This window comes from Drosophila subobscura, chromosome J (assembly GCF_008121235.1).
Source record: "Drosophila subobscura isolate 14011-0131.10 chromosome J, UCBerk_Dsub_1.0, whole genome shotgun sequence".
Classification (NCBI taxonomy): Eukaryota; Metazoa; Arthropoda; class Insecta; order Diptera; family Drosophilidae; genus Drosophila; species Drosophila subobscura.
In genome coordinates this window covers 11,341,275-11,361,278 of record NC_048532.1, presented here as the reverse complement: position 1 = coordinate 11,361,278, position 20,004 = coordinate 11,341,275, and the positions used below count along the sequence as shown (strand labels likewise).

At 45.0% G+C, this 20,004-nt stretch overlaps 4 protein-coding genes across 6 annotated transcripts in view; 2 read left to right on the top strand and 2 right to left on the bottom strand.

The window, feature by feature from the left end:
• Positions 1 to 31: 31 nt before the first annotated feature.
• Positions 32 to 5,199, bottom strand: LOC117895841 (mucin-19). Of its 3 annotated transcripts, none has more exons than XM_034803793.1 (11): positions 5,074 to 5,199; positions 4,804 to 4,896; positions 3,536 to 4,504; positions 2,873 to 3,472; positions 2,359 to 2,813; positions 1,424 to 2,302; positions 1,099 to 1,361; positions 767 to 1,037; positions 530 to 700; positions 360 to 467; positions 32 to 300 (listed from the first exon to the last, which is right to left on the bottom strand). In XM_034803793.1, exons 2-11 carry the CDS (start codon positions 4,877 to 4,879, stop codon positions 151 to 153), a joined length of 3,942 nt encoding a protein of 1,313 aa, XP_034659684.1. In that variant the 5' UTR covers positions 4,880 to 4,896; positions 5,074 to 5,199; the 3' UTR covers positions 32 to 150. The 3 variants fall into 3 exon arrangements, with proteins under 3 accessions (XP_034659684.1, XP_034659685.1, XP_034659686.1); XM_034803794.1 differs by having other exon boundaries at positions 3,536 to 4,417; XM_034803795.1 differs by having other exon boundaries at positions 3,536 to 4,312.
• Positions 5,200 to 5,599: 400 nt separating this feature from the next.
• The window catches only part of LOC117895308 (serine/threonine-protein kinase ULK2), an 18,395-nt gene continuing 3,990 nt past the window's right edge, over positions 5,600 to 20,004 (top strand). Inside the window, exons 1-2 of the mRNA XM_034802868.1 lie at positions 5,600 to 6,216; positions 11,428 to 11,601. Of these exons, the coding sequence (XP_034658759.1) occupies positions 6,127 to 6,216; positions 11,428 to 11,601 (264 nt within the window). The 5' untranslated portion in view covers positions 5,600 to 6,126. The remainder of the gene's footprint in view (positions 6,217 to 11,427; positions 11,602 to 20,004) is intronic.
• The window catches only part of LOC117895312 (glutenin, low molecular weight subunit), a 21,780-nt gene continuing 15,050 nt past the window's right edge, over positions 13,275 to 20,004 (top strand). The window contains exon 1 of the mRNA XM_034802873.1: positions 13,275 to 13,281. The gene's annotated coding sequence lies outside the window, so the exon portion shown is untranslated. The remainder of the gene's footprint in view (positions 13,282 to 20,004) is intronic.
• Positions 13,770 to 18,530, bottom strand: LOC117895310 (leucine-rich repeat and transmembrane domain-containing protein 2). Its single transcript, XM_034802870.1, has 8 exons — positions 18,357 to 18,530; positions 17,239 to 17,413; positions 15,320 to 15,507; positions 15,007 to 15,257; positions 14,670 to 14,945; positions 14,241 to 14,520; positions 13,987 to 14,163; positions 13,770 to 13,931 (listed from the first exon to the last, which is right to left on the bottom strand). The coding sequence occupies exons 2-8, from the start codon at positions 17,289 to 17,291 to the stop codon at positions 13,777 to 13,779; spliced, it is 1,380 nt and encodes a 459-aa protein (XP_034658761.1). The 5' UTR covers positions 17,292 to 17,413; positions 18,357 to 18,530; the 3' UTR covers positions 13,770 to 13,776.

The following is a 20,004-nucleotide window of genomic DNA, read 5'->3' as shown; positions in this document are numbered from 1 at the left end:
TAAGAAATTGAAAAAATATTTTAAGCTCCCCTTTTTGTAAGAGTTTTTCGTCTTACAAAGTGTTTCGTTTAAATATATTCCTAAGTTAAAAATGTACAACTAAATATAGCAACGGATCCCCAAGTCAAGCCACTTATAAATGGCAAACTTTTAGATTTTATCGCGCTTCTTGAAGTTCCGCTTCGACGCGCAGCGATTGATGATGTCCGAGACGTGTGGCTTATGCTCAAAGATTTTCATTATCTGATTCTGTGACTCGTTGATGCCCTCGGTGATGATCTTGCAGCGCTGAATGTTGCCCTGAAATATCATAAAAGAAGAGTTAAGTAAGGTCTTGGGTAGGTCTTCCTTCGACCTACCTTCAGCAGCTCACTGACTCGCTCCATTTCGCTGAACTTTTCCTTGTTCTTTTCAATGTCCTTCAGCATGGACTCCAGCTTGGACATGCTGAACGTCTCCGATTCGTTCTGCAAGTACAAAAACAATTAATAATTGTTTTAACAGACAGATTTTGCTTCTTGTATCCCACCAAGTCCTCCATTTGGGAGCGCAAATGATACAGCTTCCAGCCTGCGATTTTTCCCTGCACATTTGGCTGATTGGCCAGATCAATGATCGAAGCGCCACGCTCCTCGCGAGGCTTGACATCCGTATAGCGATGGAAATGATTGTTGGCCAGCTTATGCGTGGGCTTGTATGTCTGCAAAGAGCATGCAAATATAATTAATTAAAGTCTTAAGGGGTTGCCCTGAGGTTTCTGCCTCACATTTAGCAGCGAACAATTGCGCGGACGTCGCAGCACAAAGTCCACGGGATTGGCATTCTCCTTGTTACCCGCCACTGCCGGCGCACTGCTGCGATGATTGATGTCCGCCGTAGAGCTGCTGCTGCTGGGTCCAGCAGCGGCTGCCACCAGCAGTCCACCATTGTTGTGCTTTTGCATGTAGGCAGCGGCTGTGGCTGCTGCCGTTGGCTCTGCAGTGGGTGGCGGCAGCGAAAGCGAGGCCTGACTCTGCGTGGAGTGTTGACTGTCATTGCTGGAAGAGGATTGGGATTCAGTTTAGATGGGAACACAGCTCCACACAGAGTAAAGCTTACGTGGAGCGTCTTGGCTTCTTTCTGACGGAGCAATCGTAGCTGGAACTGGAGCTGCTGCCGGTGCCATTCATGCGTGCAGCTGCCGCTGCCTGCTGCTGCTGTTGCTGCAGTTGTCCCAGCAGACTGGACTGCTGTGACAGCTGCTGCTGCTGCTGCTGTGGCGTGGGTGCCTGCACATCCACAAAGGCGCTAGAACGGGCGCCCAGCGAGGCATGGGAGAGGCTCTGCTGCTGCTGCTGCATGGACTGATGCGACGAGTACAACTGCAAAAAGAAACCTCCCCCGTTTAGTTTCCATTCTCAGCATCAACTACTCCAACTCTCACCTCATTGATGGGGTTAAAATGCGTGGAATTATCGCGACTGCTGGGGGCAGACGCTGCCTGGGGCTCCCCTATGCGATCCTGCAGCTGCTGCTGATCCACACCGGGCGACGAGTTCGCCGAGACTGTGGTGGAGCCATCCGAGGAGGCGGGCGAATCGCCGCGTAAATTTCTCACCGCTGCTGCTGCTGCCACAGCCGCTGGTGTCGCACGTTCCCGCTCCTTCTTGGCCAGCGCCTCCACAGTCAGCGCAGAGCTGGTCACGGCCACAGACGATGCCACAGACACGGACACAGGCTGCAAATTGAATGTGGAGCCAGCGGCAGAGACGAGACTCGGTCCGCTGGTATTGCTGGCCATGGAGAGCAGCGTCGGTCCCAGGTTCTTGGCTGCCCTAATGGGCGATCCCTCGGCCACACGTTTGCCCATGAAGCTGGAGACGAGTGTGCTGCCGGCGCCGCCAGGGCCGCTGATCGTTGCCGGTTGGCTGCTCACCCCGCCCGTGGTCACCTTCACGGACGTGTGCAGCGGTATGACCATGTGCTGTGGTGGAGCGCTGTTTCCACCCGCTGGTATAATCAGCTGCTGATGGCCAATGGTGCCGCGTGGTTGCCCGGCCGCTGCTCCTCCCACTGTGGCGCCCGATGGCAGCACCGTGAATGTTGCCTGCGAGCCAGGACCCGCCGCACCCACACCCATGGGCGCATGGCTGGGAAAGGGCAATGAGGAGACGGACAAGCTGCCGCCTGCACTGCTCACCAGCTGCGCCTGCGATTGAGTGCTCTGCGTGAGGGTCGTTGTGGTCAGCGAGAGGACGCCCGTGGAGGCTGAAGCTGGCATCGATTCGTAGTAAATGGTCGCAGAGCTGCCCTTGTCATCAATCTGTAGAGCAAAACTCTCGTTTAGAGGCAGGGGAAAGCCTTCCTGCAATCACTCACCTTCATCAGTTGACTCTGTGAGGCCACCACTGGGTTCCAGGCACGCGGGAAGCCCGTCACTGTGGTTCCACTCTGATCCGCACCCATCGCTCCGCCCGCTGTCACGGCTGGCGTCATCATCATCTTGCCCACGGTTATGCCGCTGGCATTCTTGATGGGCGTTAAGGTGCCCGTGAGGGCATGGCCTCCGCCTCTTCCACTGATTGTCAGAGGCAGGACTGTGGCGCCTCCAGCCGCTGCTGTGGCTTGTCCGCTGACGGAGTTCGGATTAACCACGCTGGCGGAGACGCTCGGCACGGGCACTGCCTGTATGCTGGCCACGCCCACGCCCTGTGGCGTCATGTTGGGCGCTCCACCGCCCCCGCCAGGCGTTGACAATTTGCCAATTGGATTCAGCTGGGTGATCGTCAGCGATGGCTGCACTTTGGCCGTCATAGTCACGGGCGGACGTATGCCTGGAAGGGATTTGGTATCAGTAATTGCTTCCCCTGTGCTTGTGTAGCTTCCGTCTTACCCATCTTGGCCGCTGCTGAGGTGCTCATGAGGAAGGGCTGCAGCATCACATTGCCCGCGAGGCGTGCGCCCGCTCCGATTATCTGCTGTGCAGCGCCTGGTCCTTGCTGCTGCAGCTGTATGATGCGCGTGGGCAGATTGGTGGCCGTTAGGGCCGTTCCTCCCAGCCCCGGACCACGTCCCGGACCCACTGTCGCTCCCCCCGACACGCTCACGGGCGTCTGTGAGGCCGAGACGCTGGCATTGAGCTGCGGAATGCTCGGCGCTCGTATGCTGATGCTCGTCGTGTTCAGCTTGGTGGCCGGAAAGCTCTTGCCCAGCGGTATGGGTCGCACCTGGCGGGGTGTCACTGTGGTGCCGCCTGGCGTTGTGGTCGTGACGACGCCTCCTGCCGTGGGTGTGGTCACAGCGAAGCGTGGATTAAACTGCTGGCCCTGTTGGGTATTGGCATTGGGTCCACCCGCTGACACATTCGAGGAATAGACTAGCGTGGCCTGATGCTGACGCGGCGGCAGCACCGTGGCCACATATGCCTGCGGACCACCAGCGGTCTGCTGCTGCTGCTGCTGGCCCAAAGGCTGTGCAGCTGTGACGGAAAGAGCTGCAAGAGATTGGAGTAAAAGTTAGAGCGGGAGCTTCGATGGGAGACTTTCCTTTCGCTTACATGTTGGCGCTTGGACGCCCGTGGTCACCACACTGGCACTGCTCACACCCGCCGAGGTGGTGATGATCCTCTGCCTTGGCTGATGGATGGCACGTATCAGCTGCATCTGCCCGGTGGGACTCTGCATCCAGGCCGCGTTGTTGCTCGATGAGATCACTGTTGATGGCTGCTGCGAGGAGACGGCCACGCCGCTTCGGCTCACTGTTGCCGCCGTTCCGCGCACAAATCCCCCAGAAGTGCTCAGCCCAGTGGGCGCTGTGGGCGTCACAGTAGCCGACCCGGTGGATGTGGTCCTTAACGGTGTAACCAGCCGCTGGCCTGCTGCCAAGCCGAGGTTCACGCCCACACCGACGCCTCCCATCTGCGTGGCCGTGACACTGGCACGCGGCAGGTAGGTGGCCTGCGTCACGGGCCGCGTGACGGTAATGGAGGCATTCGAGACGCTACGCGCCGGAGCCGCTGGTATGGCTGTGATCTGGGTGCGACCCGTGGCTGTGACATTCTCCAGCTGCTTGATCATGGGCATGACGACACGCACCTGCGTGGACTGGCCACCGGCGCCAATGGCCCGTATGGATGCAGCCGTTGTGGCCTGTCCCGTGTTCAGGGCAATCGGTGTGGCGCCCAGTGACGACTGCTGCACTGTGTTGGCGGCTACCTTGATGGTGCCGCTGCTAAGGATGGGTGTCCCAGTGATGGAGATGCCCCCAACGCCAACATTTAAGCCCGCTCCATCGGTCTTCACGTGTGTGATCTTTGCGGCCACCGTGGAGTGTGCTGCGGAGGGCAAATGGGGCAATGAGTATTTGTTTATGACGCCACGCAGATGCAGGGGCGGATGTGTGTGCGATACCAGGGATGAGGCAGCTGCTGCTGCTGCCGCTGCAGATAATGATAATGATGTTGTTGATGAGGATGCATGGGGCTGCAGGTGTGTGCGTATTTTAATTGTTTTCAATGTTGCTGCGGCTGTGTGTGTGGAGGATTCAATTGATTTTGTGCAATTTGTAGTTGAAATTTTTCCATTTAACATTTATCGATTGACGATGGGCATAATTTTCACGCCAGTTGGCATCTCTGCCACGAATAGTAACAACAAAACAGAGACAGAAACACACACAGTTACAGTTATGTACAGCAGCCTTTGCTGCGAAAGTGAGGCACAAAAGAGAAATACGAAACAAACACTGCGCACAATACATACACGCACACAAACAGTAAACGGCCCTATGTACATACGTATATGTAGATAATATCGTTGCACATACCTGATGGGGTAGGAGCTGAACCTCCGCCGCTGCCTGTTCCCGATCCTCCCGCGCCGCCTTCACTCGACGCACTCATGTTTCTGATTTGAAAACCTGCAAGAAGCAACAACAATGTATTCAATCAGATGCCAGTTCCACGTTCTACATGCCTCTCTCTGCCTCTTATCTATTCTCTATGTATCCATTTTTTCTTTGCACGCACACGACTCACACACAAAAACAGCGCCAATTCGAAGGCGGCTGTTTTGGAAAAGTTCTACAAATACTTGCCTTTCTTGTGGATTTTATCGCGAATAGTTATTAACTATTCCTGCCTGGAATTTGTTGGCGAAACAAATTTTCCTTATATTTTCTTTATAGTTTTCACAAGTGTTGTTAATCACGGCTATCGATACAAGCAACTATTCGATTGATATTCTGTTACTATCGATGCAGCGCAGAGTGTGCTGGGAGAACGAGGTTGCAATCAGCCGGTTGTACGTCACACCAGGTCAACAGCTATTGAATAATTAAAAGAGACTACAAGCAACTTTAAAATAAAGTTGTGGAATTACGAAAACTAGATGCCATTAAGCTAGCAACAGCCTTTTCCCATATCCTACATAAAAGTCAGCCATAAATACTTAAAAGAACTGCCTAGTTTCATAGCACTGAGCTTTAATAGCCGACTAAACTGCCGTCCCACCCTGTTCACCTAACACTCCATGCTCTGCATCGATATCAATATCAAAAGTATCGAATCGTACTTTGTATCGATTGTTTTTCAGGTATATCGCAAAGTAGTTGGAAGAAGGAATGAATTGAATTGAATCAATTCTTAAATCAAAAATTAGATAGACCAGCCCGACTGCGGGGTATGCACTAATTCTGTCGTGTGTGCAGCCGCGTTTGGTGCAAAATAACCAACAATTCCAATACAATAAATAACAAACGGGCCCCATAAACAAATATTTTGGGAGCGAAAAGCAGTTTAATTAAATTACAAGTGAAATTAAAGTGTGTGGCGTGTGCCTCCTGCCTGCCTCCTCGATAATTGTTAAACGCAAGTGAATCGCAAGCAGGTTACGTGAAAAACCACAAAGTGCAAGAATTCGCTGCTTGCTGCTGTGCCCCTCAGCCGTACAAGAAAAAAATTGATTTTCCACAATTGCAATTGAAAGGCAGAAAGCAGAAGGCAAAGAAAAAGCAACTGCCGTTGACCGTGCGTGAGTGTGTTTGTGTGTTGTGTTCTGTGTGTGTGAGAGAGTGAGAGAGGGTGGTGTGGTGTAAAGGGCGCGAGCGAAGGAGAGAGCGTATCGAGACTTCGCATCCTCTTCGCATGCAATGAATATTGTCGGGGAGTATGAATACAGCTCCAAGGATATGCTTGGCCATGGCGCCTTTGCTGTCGTCTACAAGGGGCGTCACCGCAAGGTAAGAACAAAACAACAAAACTCTACTCTAAGCTTTCCCCATGTAATTAACTTGTTTATCCCACAAGTCGGAGTGTGCAATATTGTTTACTCCAATTTGGGGCTTGGCTCGCACTCGCCAAAAGAAAAAACAAAAAACAACAATAAAAACTTATTAACAATGCGCCATTGTCAGTGGGTAAACAGAAAATACGTCGCCGCAAACACAAAACGCCAAAAGCTCAACGCGCGTTTGCTTTGCTTTTCAAAAATGTCGTCAGAGAATGAATCAAAAATCAGCTGAGACTCGACTAAGGGGAATTATCATTGATAAATATCTATTCCACAGGCTAAATTTGATATCAAAAAGGTAGTCTATCATAATCAAAGCGCTTGCTTGTTACTATTTTCTATCCCTTTCCAGCATAGTTTTAATCGCCATTTATCTGCGGCCGCCTCTCGCACGTGCCTGCACACAAAGCCAAGAAATTGCGTAGGCTCTTTATACATACAATGTGTGTGTGTGTGTGTTTTGTGTTGTTTGCTTCGTGCCTGTTTGTGTGTGTGGGTGTTTTCAAGTGCTTTTGAACTATTTCAGGGTCATGCCCGAAATAATGAATTCTTTACAATTGCTTGTCGAATTATTGTTCCTCCAGAAGGGTCACAAAAATCCAAATTTAAATTTCAAGTAAACAAATGTTGGGCAAGCGGTGGGAAAGTGAAACGCTTATGTGGGTGAGTGCTGTGCTGCTGTAAGGTGTGCCACTTTTATCAGATCATTACCCGATCAACAATTTCACAACTTTACTGCAAACACACATAACAAAAAAGCAAAAGCAAAACCACAAAAAAAAGCCATAAATAAGAGTAAAGTGAAAAGCGAAAAGCGAAGAGCAGAGCCAGCCAGCATCATATCATCCAACAGCTGCCTGATATTGCATCAGCTGTTTTCTGTATCCATAATAAAAAAGCACCTTACATATGGATGGTGCATGTGTATATGCATATGTTTGTGTGTGTGTATATGTATGCGCCAGTTTAAATTTGTTTGTATACGTTTTCCATATGATTAGGTAAATAACAGATGGACATACATACATATGTATCTGTTTTATGTATCTGGACTGTTTGTGATTGAAAAAACATTCAGGCATATTTTTATATACCCTTTGCAGAGGGTATTAATACTGACGGCAGAAGGTAAACATTTGTTTTTTCAGAGTTAAACAAAGCTGTTGTAGCGTAGATAATTTATCCTAAATATTTTTCCCAAAATCTCAAACTTATTCCCACCTGGAATTTCACATGATCTTTTCACAGAAATCCTTTCTGTTTCTTTCTTGTTATAAAATGATTTCTTATCAGGAACTGTCTTGTTGTTGCTCAAATTTGTTTCGTCATTAAATTGAAAATGTGCTCAATAATTGTACATTATTAATTACAAGTGTAGTGCAGTGCCGCCGCTGCGACAACAATAGCGTAATCCACTCGCTCGCTCCTCACACGTACACCAGATCACTTGTCTCACTCTCGCCGTCACTGCTGTGGTCCCTGTCTGCCACTCTACCACTTTGTCACTGTCTTTGTCTTTTATTGTATATTTTTTAACAATCGTTTCTCTTTTCCCACTGACTTGAATTGATTTTCTTTGAAATTGAAAGTCGAATAAAATATGGGAAAGGTCGGAAAATGTTTCTGGAATAGATTTGGACATTCTGCTATGAGTTTTCCTTATTAAATTTCCATTTACCATCTTATTGTCTCCATTTGTAATGCCCTTCCATGTGTTAACATTGCTGCAATTCCTTTGGTTATTTAAAGCAGCTCAAAGGACTAGCCCATGATGGATTTATCTTCTTTAAGTATCCAAAGTCAGCATGTGCTCCGAAGAAGATTGGCTAAAAATAGTCGAGGCACATGTGTGTTCCATCCAGACTAAGACATCGAGGCAGGCGACAGCAAAGTAAAAGAATAGCTCCTAAGAGGAGGAGGAGGATGAGTCGTCTCAAGTCCCAGAATAAATACAATTACTAGTGTCTGCTGTCTGTAGTCTGCCCTGCCATGAATGAGACACTTTATCTGTGAGTGTATTCCAGGCATCAGAGCCAGAGCCAGACCCAGACGCCACGTGTTCCCATATTTCATGGAGCATTTCGCCTTTATCGTGTTCCCCCCAATTGCATAAGCTGGCGGGACGGAATCATGCAAAACAAATTACGAATACGGGCCAGATCGTGTATACAATTTTTAGTGTTCTCTTATCCCCCTCCCTGTAACATTGTTGTGTCGTTGCACAACCCATTCCCTCACAGCCTTTGTGTCTCGTTTCCAGACTTTTTGCATATTTATATTGTATTTGTTTATAGTTTGTGTTCCCCTCTTTACTTGTTTTGCATTCAAAGGCAATGAAAATGCGCTTTGAGCTAGATCTATTTACCTATAGGATGAGACTATTCCCTTCTAGGCATGTGCGATAATGATTAATGATTTAAATTGTTGTATAATCAATCAGATACGAGTAGCTGCTGGACGGGCCCTCTCACTATCAAAGCGATCAGCGAAATATATTGATATTTAAAGGCGAAATTCTATACCAATTACTGGCACATGTTTCATTGAAACAAAATGTCTAGGGTTCCTGTTTTCCTTGTATAAAATATTTATTTGTCTGGGAATTATCAGTTCTTTGACGGAAGTGAAATCAACCTTTCCCATTTAAAGTATCTTGTGGGAACATTTACTACACGTGCAGACCAAACACAGAATGCCATAATACGCATAAATTAATTGAGCAAATTCCGCCAGACATCTGCCAGCACATAAAATATTATAGTTGAGAATTAAATACAATTTTATTTCGCTGGCAAACTAGTTTGTCTTGTTCCAGCCCCAGATCGGTAGTAGGTACCGGAGTATGTTCTGTCTGTCAATTGGCCCGTGAATTATGCGGTTATTGGTGGAAGAAATAAAAGTTTTTGCGTCGCAAAATTAGAGAGAATTTCCGTGATAGATATTGTACGTATATTTTCACCCGCCAAACCAGTTGGGAGTTTTATCTTGTATCTCTTGCTCTTTGTCTGTGTGTGAGTGTGTGTGTGTTGTGTATTCGTCAGATACTCGCACTCGACTTGCTCTATGGATGATGTGCTGCTGCTGCTGCCTGCTGCCTGCTGCTGCATTTCGTTTCTCGTTTCTCGCATTTTCTGCCACAATTGCTGCCTTTTTCGACTTGCTATTTTTGGCCAAAAGAAATGCTGGCTTTATTCCCCCCTCTTGTTGTTGTTAGTTGTGGACGGGGGCCATTGCACCCTAAGGCCAGCAAATTTCTTTCACCTTATCGTTGCCCCCCAGTTCATTGAACCCACGAAATAATAAAAAACGAAGCAAACCCCTAATATTCACCTAATATTCCGCAACGCATTTAACATTGTTTTTAGTTCGAGTGAAATTTCTGCCCGCTTTTGGGGTTTCCTTGTGGAACTTTCGACTACGTTTTTTGACCTCATTTTCGCTGCAGCAAATTGTGTTGATTGAGGTGATTGGGTCAAGAACTGCTCGAGTGTCCATTGCCTGAGTTTATTTGGTTTATTATTTGGAATAATCTAATCTCAAGTTTTATTTATTGCCTGAGACTTGATAAGTTAAACAAAATTAGAGGCAAGTGACGTAAAGAATTCGGTGGAGAAAAGGAGTTTAATGAATAATAAACAATTAAATAAGTAAATAAATTAGCAAGCATTTGCCACTGACCTGATCCCATTGCCATTTGTAATCTAGTCGTAAGCTTCAAGCTTCAATGATTGCATATCAATACCCCCATTAAACACGAACAGAGAGAGAGAGAGAGAGTCGAGTCTTGACAACAGATGACAGATGAAAACTCTGAACTCTGCAGATTGGACTTGCAAACAAACAAACAAACAAGCAGAAGCAACACCAAGAGCAGATGTGCAAGGCCTTGGTTATCGGTCAGCAGAAGCTGCTGCAAGTATCTCATGATTTGGTTCATTGCAATTTACAGTAAACGACTAAAAAATATAGCATTTAAATTGTATAAATAAATCCGCCGCCGCAGAGATTGCCAGGCAGCAGCCACATATCGATTTACAAGCCCCCCACATGCAAAGAGCGCGTGTTCAGTGGGGGAGAAACCAATAGAATGCTGGGCAGTAGACACGACACAAATGAATCCATCTACTATACCAGTGAGATTATAGTAAACAAATCTCTAAAACAAAAAAACACAATAAACTAAATCCCTTTTATGTGTGTATTTGGTTTTGGCATTTTCGGCCCTGAGGCACGGTCACGCACACGCATGTATTTTGTTTTATCCGGAGTTGTCTTTTGCATATTTTGCTTCTGCATCTTTGGAAGAAAATATTTCGGAGTTATGGGGGAAATTGGCTAGGAAGGGTGTGCCCTGTTGTGCCACGATCATCTGGAACTGTCAACCCGCTTCCAGGCTTTGCTTTGCTCACTTCAGGCACAGACACAAAGAGTCATTGTCACCTGCTGCCAAGTGTTGTGCAAATAAGGTAACCAAGGACAGGAGGAAGAGCAGTAGTCTGGGGCCTTATCAGTGGAACGACGACGACTCAGCCCGTTAGCTATTTATGCACCCGTCGTCATTCGAGCCATAAGTTCCGTTTCGTTCCCTTTCCATTCCATCCCGCTGCTGTGTGGGGCCCCAGTTGAATGCGTTTTTGCGTATCTAATTATAACAAACCGAGCGAGACCCGTGTCCCGAGTACTCTTTGGCCGTCATCTGGGAGATTTGCATTTCCCTGTGCCCCGAGTGCGTGCTAATTAAAGCAAGCCATTTGAGCAGCGAATGCAAATTGTGGCAGATGGAATCAAAAGAGATTCAAATGCAAAGAGTACAGCTGCCAGCCATAAAAGAAAGAAAAGAAAACAAGTCTGCGGGAAGGCGCCTCTTCAAATTCTTTCAATGGATTCCAATGAATGAAACGTATGTGAATGGCCGATAATTTGGTTTTATTTAGTAGTCTCCCAATTAAAATTGAAAACACATTTTTATAGCCTCCAAAAGGGAAACCTTAACCCCATGAATCCATATCATTCGATGCAGTGCAGTCCAAGGGGAATTGATTTTACGATTGAGTTGATTAATTTCTATTGAATTTGCTTTTAGAATTAGGCTAAATGTTCAATGACTAAATTGAAATATGTAAATATTAATGGCATTGTTTTTCATTTTTTCCTGATTTAGAAACACATGCCGGTGGCCATCAAATGCATTAGCAAGAAGGGACTCATCAAGACGCAGAATTTGCTCGGGAAGGAGATAAAAATTCTAAAGGAACTCACCGAACTGCATCATGAGAATGTTGTGGCTCTGTTGGACTGCAAGGAGTCCCAGGATTGCGTCAATTTGGTCATGGAGGTAAGTCGTGTCATTAACGTAAAGCAGAAAGCGTGAAAAACTGCATAAATATTTAATGTTTATATGGCTAAAACGTGTGCGCCTGTGAGTCAGTCCGTCCGTCCACCCCCATTGTGGCGATGTTATGGAATGGTTGGCCAGTTTCACGTCATGCTGCCACCTACCTCCCCCTCAGCCCTACCCTCCCTCTCCTACTTCGCTTTCCTTCTGTTTGGTCAGAATGCTACGCCATTAATTGCGGAACTTGCGAAATGAATTAGTAAACAAAAAATTAAGTGAGAATAGAATGGAACGGAATGGAATGCGTGGTGGATGGATATTCTTATAGAGTCTAGGTACAGTGATACTCACTTATTCTCGCGTTGGAGATAACATTTCCCGACTTATAGTGCTCAGAATTATCGAATTTACTTGTAAAAGAATTTTGTTATTTATTGAGTTATTGACTGAGGGAGAAAGAACAATCAGTGCTAGGGTTATCTCTCTGAGGCTTAGTTGTAGTAGGGTGGGGCAGGGTGAATCACTGCCAATCGTGCATTTGTCTCTTTGGCACTTTTCCCCGGTGCTGTGTTGGGGTAATTGCGTTGTTTTTGTCGCCTCTCTATACGATATTTATACTTAATACGCATTTGTTAATTTACACCAGAATCGGCCCTGATGCATATCCATTTGGGATACAATCCGTTATTGAATCGTTAAGTTTGTTCAACTCTGTGTGGTGAGGGACCGGACCACAGGTGTGTGCCGTTTGCTAGCACTCAGTGTGTGTACCGAGCACTAAATAATCGGGAAAGTAGGTCAAATGTCTGTGGCACACGAGCATTAGAGTTTCTTTTTTTGGGCGATTGTTTGTTTTTGTTCAACTGATAAGATTGGATAGGATTTTGTGCTGTGTTGTTTTCCGGTTTTGCTAGGGAATTCTTAATGTTCATACTTATCCTCATGTTAGGGTATTCGTAAAGGCTTATTCCTTCTATGCCTTTACCTATTGGTTTTAGTTTTCTTTTCTGCCACTGCATGGCATTTTGAATGTAAGGTGAGGCAGGTAAGACGGAGCTCTAATTGGAAAAAAACATGTAGAATATTCTCATTCCCTCCATACCTTGTGTATAAATTACATACATTTACCTTACACCGTTTGCATCGGCCTGGTGCGAGCGAGAGGAAGTGTTCCCTTTCCATCTGTTGTTGCTGTTACATTTTCGTTTGTCTGACTTTGGCCCCGTTAGCTTTGACGCTGCCACTGTTCTGGTATTCTAATTACTTTGCAATCAGAGGGAAAGAGAGAGAGAGAGACGCACACAGACAATGAGAGAGGTAAATGAGATTGCAATCAGTTGCTCCGCTCTTTTGCTCTCTATTATACGTATGTGTATATTCATGTATGTTTGTATGTATTTATTGATTCCGTTTGCTGCCTGCCAGCCCACGTGTGTACCCCGTTTCATATCTCTTCCTGTCTGCTCTTCTTTATTTATTTATTTACTCGTATGATGCCAATAATTAACGATCTGTTTATTTGCTGCTTAGTTTGTTGTGTAGGCATAAATATGGGTTGGATTGGATAGGCACACGATAAGATAGCAAATGGGACGATGTCAGGTGTCAAATTTCGGTAGCTCTAATAATTAGATTCCACATCTGCTTGGCATATGGGATTATCTAGGGATTTCCCAATCAGTAAACAAAACAAATCAGTAGCAATCTTTCCTACTATTTACAATAATTGTTTGTTTATTGTATTTTGGCAAAAACTTTCTATAAGCTAAGAGTACGACACACACACACATATACAATATATATTTAAACTAAAAAACTAAAGTAACATACACTTTTTATATGCAAAACTAAGCATAGAAGAGAGTCGCCTCCTCCTCCTACTGCTTCCCTTGCTCCCGACTAGGCAGCTAGTTTAACCTACAATAGATACACACTCCGACTAAACAAACTAGAGAACCCGTGACAGCATTTGTTGCTGTTGTTTTTGTGGTGTGAACAATGGAACGACGACTACAATCGTATGTGACGTCAAGTAGTTAACTAATTTTTCGCATTCTACAGATAAATTATCCATATAAATTAAGGCATACCTAAATCTATGGCTATATCTGGCAAAAATGCTTTTAAAGTGGAACGTTTGTTAATTAGAAATTCGGAAAGTTGTCTGGTTTCTACTTAGGCTAACTTATTTAATGGTATCTCCTCAGTGGGATGCACCTGATCCTTTGGCTCCGGTTTGCTGGTGCGGCAGCATTTGGTCTTGATGCCGCCCACATCCTTGCGGCAAATGAGGCCAATGACAATGCCAATGAACGCCAGTACCATGATGCCTGAAAAGCGAATTAAAATTATATTATGGAACAATTTCATAATCGAATAACTTACATATGAGCAGCGTATTGATAGTCTCCTGTGAGATGGGCACTTGGTAGGGCTTCTCCTTGTCTGTGGTCGTCTCCACAGAGACGCCACTGCTCTCGGTCACTGCGCTCATGATCCCAGCCTTTGCCACTTCAATGGCCGCCGCTGTGCTGTTTGCCATTTTATTCCGATTGCGATTCGCTGTTCAGTTTGGAAGACAAAGAGACGACATGCCATAAGTATTCACATCATTGTTTTGTGATGTTTGTTCCGCTTACCTGTGCGTGTCGGGGCTGGGGTTGCGGCTGGCCGTACTGTGGTGGCAGCGGTGGGCAGGCCCGTCACCCGCTTGAAGGGCGGATCTGTGGCCTGGATCAGACTCTCGTTGAACGATGTGCCCAGCACCAGCTCGAAGCAGCTGACATCAAAGTGCCTAAAGCTGATGTTGTCAATGGATTTGAGCAGGTTGCACAACTCCTCGATGTTGGCCTGGTCCAGTTCTGGCAGTTTTAGTTTAATTATATTTTTTAGCGGTGCAAAAGCTCGCGTATTGATTTTCTGTCAAAAGAAATGGCGTGAGAGAGCGAGACAACTGTATGTGATAGTCCAACAGCTGCTGCAGAGTTGCCTTGGCATGCATGCGGCAACTATCGATAGACTTATCGTGTGGTATGTTAGTGCGATAACTTTGGCGCGCAGCCTCTTACCTGTTCGAAATCGTTGTTGTTCAAGCGCAGCGTTTGCAGTGCACTCATATTCAGGAACGTCTGTTCCGGCAACTCCGTCCAGCTGCAATTCGAGCAACTGAAGTCAATCAAGTTGGGTTGGTTGAGAAATGATCCATCCAAACGCTGGGTGATTGAATTGTTGCTCAGATCGAGCAGTTCAAGGTCTGTGGCCCCCACAAAGGTATCGGGTTCGAGTTTGGTGAGACGATTGTTGGCCAAACGCAGCCGCCTCAAACGCTCCAAGCCATAGAAGGCCTACAAAGTAGATGGATATCGATTATTATATTAATTAGTTGCATATTGTATGTGCGCTTACCTCTTTATCCAGATGAGTGAGCAGATTGTGGTTCAAATTGATCTCCACCAGGCGGGATAGATTGGCAAAGTCCTCTGGCCTCAGTTCGGCAATCACATTATAGCTCAAGTCTATGATGGCTGCCGTTCTAGGAATGTCCAGCGGCACATGGGTGAGATGAGCATTGGAGCACTGGATATACTTGTCCTCCACGCAACGGCATTGCCGTGGACAGCTGGGCTCCAGCACCAGATTGCTGCGTCGCGGTATGTCTAGAAAATATGAACAATTAGTTGAGATGAAGGGGGTGCATTGTGGGGGTTTTGATTCTCACTAAATGTCGGTCGAAATGTGGTTGTGGTTGATGTGGAAGATGTGAATGGCATCAGTCTGTTCTCAGCTGTCTCCGGTGATCCCTTGGACGCCGTCTCTTCGCTATAGTCATCATCCTCGTACTCATAGTCCTCAAACGAGCTGTTGCTCTGTTGCCCAGCAGCTGGAGCTGCAAATGTGTGGCTGATGCTGTAAAGAGTAAAGAGCATTAGAGCCAATTATCGACCAATTCGTAGACTTGATTCTGCCAAATAAATAAATATACAAAAATGGCAACTGGCTGACAAATTCTAGGGTAAAACGAGGCTTACATCATCGTCTTGAAGGCGAACACACCCAACTAATTTGTCCTGAAAACGCTCTTGACCCATTTAATTAAGAGCCAGCGGCAGCGAACACGCACGCACACACATGCACACCTCCCATAGAGGACAGGTAGGCGAGCGAGCGATAACTTTTTCCTCTCCTCACTATCATTATGAGCTTGTGTTTAGCTGCGTCTCTCTCACTCTTACAGTGCGTTTTACAATTGTATGTACTGTAGTTATTCTACTCTACTCTCTAAAATGAAGTTTTCAGCTGCCTTAAAGTACCGTAACGCACTGTATATACGATGAAGTGGGAAAGAGATACCCAAACCTGTTTACGTCATGGCAAAAAGAGACAACTTGACCGGTTTTTTTTTGCACGATTTCGTTTACTCTCACTTTCGCCGTTTGTTTTGGTTTTTGTTACTGCTGTATTCGTGTCTGCTTTTGGCTGATTCTAAATCCTTCATTAGACTTCTGCTCAGCTCAAGGGTGTGCGGGCTGACTGGCAGGTCAAGTGTGTCTTAAAAGCGACTTGACTTTTGAGAATTCACTCAAATTGCGTGACTCTTGACTGAAGTTACAAATGATTGTGGAAGACTCTCATCATCAAGCAATCAAGTGGCCAAATTAGAGGGTATAAACGTTTTTATACTAGAGTCGAACCGAACGGAAACGTATTGTTTTAGTGCCAATAAAAGTCTTATAATAGCCGGCAGCGTTTTTACTTTGATAATAAAGAAAAATACCTTCAAGCATGAGCAAAAACCTCTTAAACTGTAAAAGCCCATGACGATCAAATGGAACCACTCAGAGCGGGATATTTCAAGTGGAAAGGAATGCTTCACTCTCTTTCTCCCTTCAATGCAACAAAAATCAATGGAGCTTTTTGTGTCTCTTTTGAACTGTAAATGGCATAGGGACAAGGCTATTAAAGTGTGACTCATACAAAATCTGTAAGCAAAGGAAAAAGCAAACACAGAGAGAGAGAGAAACAGTAGCAGTTCCCAGTGGGATTATATTTCCTGCACTTCCTGTCGATTTTCTTGCACTCGAATCGCCCGTGTTGTTTGAGTTGGTCAAACAATTATGATAAGGCTGGCGAAAAAAGGCATAAATTATCGGGCAAGGCAACCGGTGTATTGTTATTATTTTTATCAGATTATGTGATACGATTAGGAACTTATTAAGTGCTGTTGCCGAGGTCTGTCCATAAAAGAGTTGGTTGGCGGTATGTTTTTTTTTATAACCACTGCGTGAGTGTTCCAATTGAAATTGATATAACAGGCGGTGAGCGGGGTCAAAGTCCCGCTACTCGTGCGCTTCCTCAACAGGTTCCAGAATTAATCACTTACGAGCGTTACTCAATAAATACTTTGCACTTTGTCTTATTTCGTTCCTTTGTGTCTGATGTTGTCTTTCGTCTAGAAACATTCCCCAATTGGCTATGGAAAAAGCCCATCTAGACCACACAGAGACGACTGCGTCATCCTACTTATAAGAATTACAAATTTCAAAGATGATTTGTTTAACAAATTGAATTTCTCCTGCCTATCTTTACGACATACGATCTCAAAATTAATGTTTTAAACATTTTGGATTTGGTTTTTACCTGACGCTGAGCAAAAATATCAAGAGCAAGCCAAATTTGTAATAGACGTGCATTTTTATTGTTTTATTAATTTATTATTTATTTAATGGTTAGTTTCCACTGGTTTAGCAATATAATTAATATATTTTGTTGTTTGTTGAGTTAATTTCATTTGTTTGGTCGATAATTTCACCAGCTGAAAATAGATTTTAATTAGTTTTCTTTCACTTTTCACTTGTATTCAGTTTTTATTGGCAGAATAAATACATCAGTTTTTCATAACATAATTGCCACAGAGCTTTTTCGATCCGCTCGCACACACCGGCACATTCTCAATACCCAAACGTAACTGTCGGCGGCGGGGCTATACCGCAAGCATATGGGAACTTGGACTTCCAATGCAGGTGAGAGAGCGCCGAAACTCTCACTGTATCTCTCTCTCTTTGAACATTCTTTGGCAGCGTCAGTTGATTGTTTAATTCTTTTGCGGCTTTTTCTTGGCCCACTCTCTCGTGCTCTCTTTCTGTCTGTTTCTCTTCCTAATCTATGTGTGGAGTGATTAGTAAATGTTTAGCCCCGGCCTGCCTCTACCACTAATCTTATCATTTTTCGTTCGTTTGTAATTCTCTGTGCTCTGGTTCGTTTTGTTTTCGTTGTTCCATTCCATTTGACATAATTTTTAAATGACTGTTTCTATTAATTGTAGTGGTATGTAACGTTTATAGAGAGTTTCCCCAACCATTCCCTTTGATACACCCGTAGACAAGATTTGTTAACATAATTTACATCTATTGGAATAGAAAAACCATAACATGACTAAGCCGGAATGTTGGAGATGAAAAGATTAGCTAGACTAGCTGGTTGTGTGACGTGATTTGAGTTTTAATTTTAATTAATATATTTAAACAGTGAACTTTGCTTGATTCACCACCCAGTGTGCATATATATTTTGTTAATTCCATTTCACATGTCTACATATTTCTTTATAAACACAAACACATGCACACAAATCTATATAGCGGCACGCTTTGTTTTTATCGCCTAGAAAAATAATGTTGACCTTTAGTCCATTGAGTTTTACTTGGAATGATTCGCGGCACAGCACAAACACACACACACTCAAACTCCACACGTAATACCCTTGGTTTATGTCTTTCGCTTTTATGTGCTCGCGTATTTGCTTATTTCTTCGACCACACGCACTAACAACAATTTTGGCAATTGCAGCGAGCTTTTTGCACTGTTTCTTTCTTTGTGTACCGTACGATTGCAGCTTTTGCAGCCAAGGCGGGCGAGTCGCGCGATTGTCTGTGATAGACTGAGCGGCAGCAGCGACCCACAGCACAGCCCATGGTAGAATTACTACTAGGTAACGTCGTCAGCTGAGTGCAGGCCGATAAGCTTATTCACCACGCTCTCTCAGCTCTCAGAGAGGCAAGCTATCTCTCTCTAGCAGATAGCAAACGTTTTACGTTCTGCACTCTTCGTTTTTATTGTTTCTGCTGACAGCAAAGAAAAGATGTTCGATAATAAATGAGCTAAATAATGGAGCTAAAATACTTCCAGGCAAAGTTTTGGATCGGCACAGCAAACAATATTTTGCAGACATTTTCATTTCTAAAAATAAAAAATACATCCAAAATAAAAAAGTACTTGCATGTACAGTACTTAATTTCATTGTCTTCCGCTTACGCCTTCATTCGTAAGCAATGAAGAAAAGGAAGAAGAAGACAATGAAAAAATTCGTGCGCTACACAACCTCTTTCGTCGACGTTTGGCAAACGACTGACAAGATTTACCGGCCTCGAATGAGAAGCACTGTGGTGAATCCGTCACCTTGTTACTAATTTCACCATGGCACAGCCCACCAGGCAGTGGCAGCGACGCGCGCTCAGCTCAGAGAGAGAGGGAGAGGCAGAGGCAGAGAGATAAAGCTCCCTCTGACGTTCGCTCTCTCTTTGGTGGAAACTTGAAAACCCCAAATGTTGTTGGTTTGTGTTTTTCATTTTAATGGGCAAGTGCATTTTCCAATAATTCGCTGACTCATGCGCACTTGTTGGCTGATGTTGCATATTTTCATTGATTAAAGAAAAACCAGAGTTCAATTTCTGAAAGCCCCCTTGACTGTGGCTGTGGTGGCGCCCAGCTCTCTTCTGCTCTTCGTCTCTCTCTCTCTGTCTCTTTCTGAACTTTTATTGTAATTATATTTTGTTGTACTGTCACTCATTTTACATGTCAATGACTTTTTTGAGTGGCTGTTTAATGTTCTCCCCACTCCCCTCTGTGCCCATATAGTGCGTTAAGCGTTTTCACAAAAGCAAGTGAAATCTTTTGTCATTTCAATTTTGTGGTTTTAATTGCCTAATATTGCCCCGCATTGTTTGCTCATTACGTTGTGCGAGAGTAAGTGGTTCGGCACACATGTTTTCTCATTTTCTGCTGTCCGAAAGTAATTTTTGTTGTAGCACTTCTTGTAAAGCAGGGCAAGCAAGTGTGTGTGTGTGTGTTTCTCTTTGGTTAGGCCCAAGGTCAAATAATCGCAAATCCTTTTTGGCAGCTGCCTAGAAAGTTTCCCTCGAAATGTTTTTGTGTGTGCTTGAAAAGCTTCAAACCCAACTGTGAATAATTTATTTCCACAAAAAGAATCATTGTACAGGATAGCTATAAGCAGGAACCGGAATTATTCAAGAGCGGAAACCAGCAGCAGCTGTCTAATTCCCTAATTCTCCAGTTGCTTTTGCTCAACTCTAGATTCTTGATTGTCATAAATCACATTCGCATTGACCT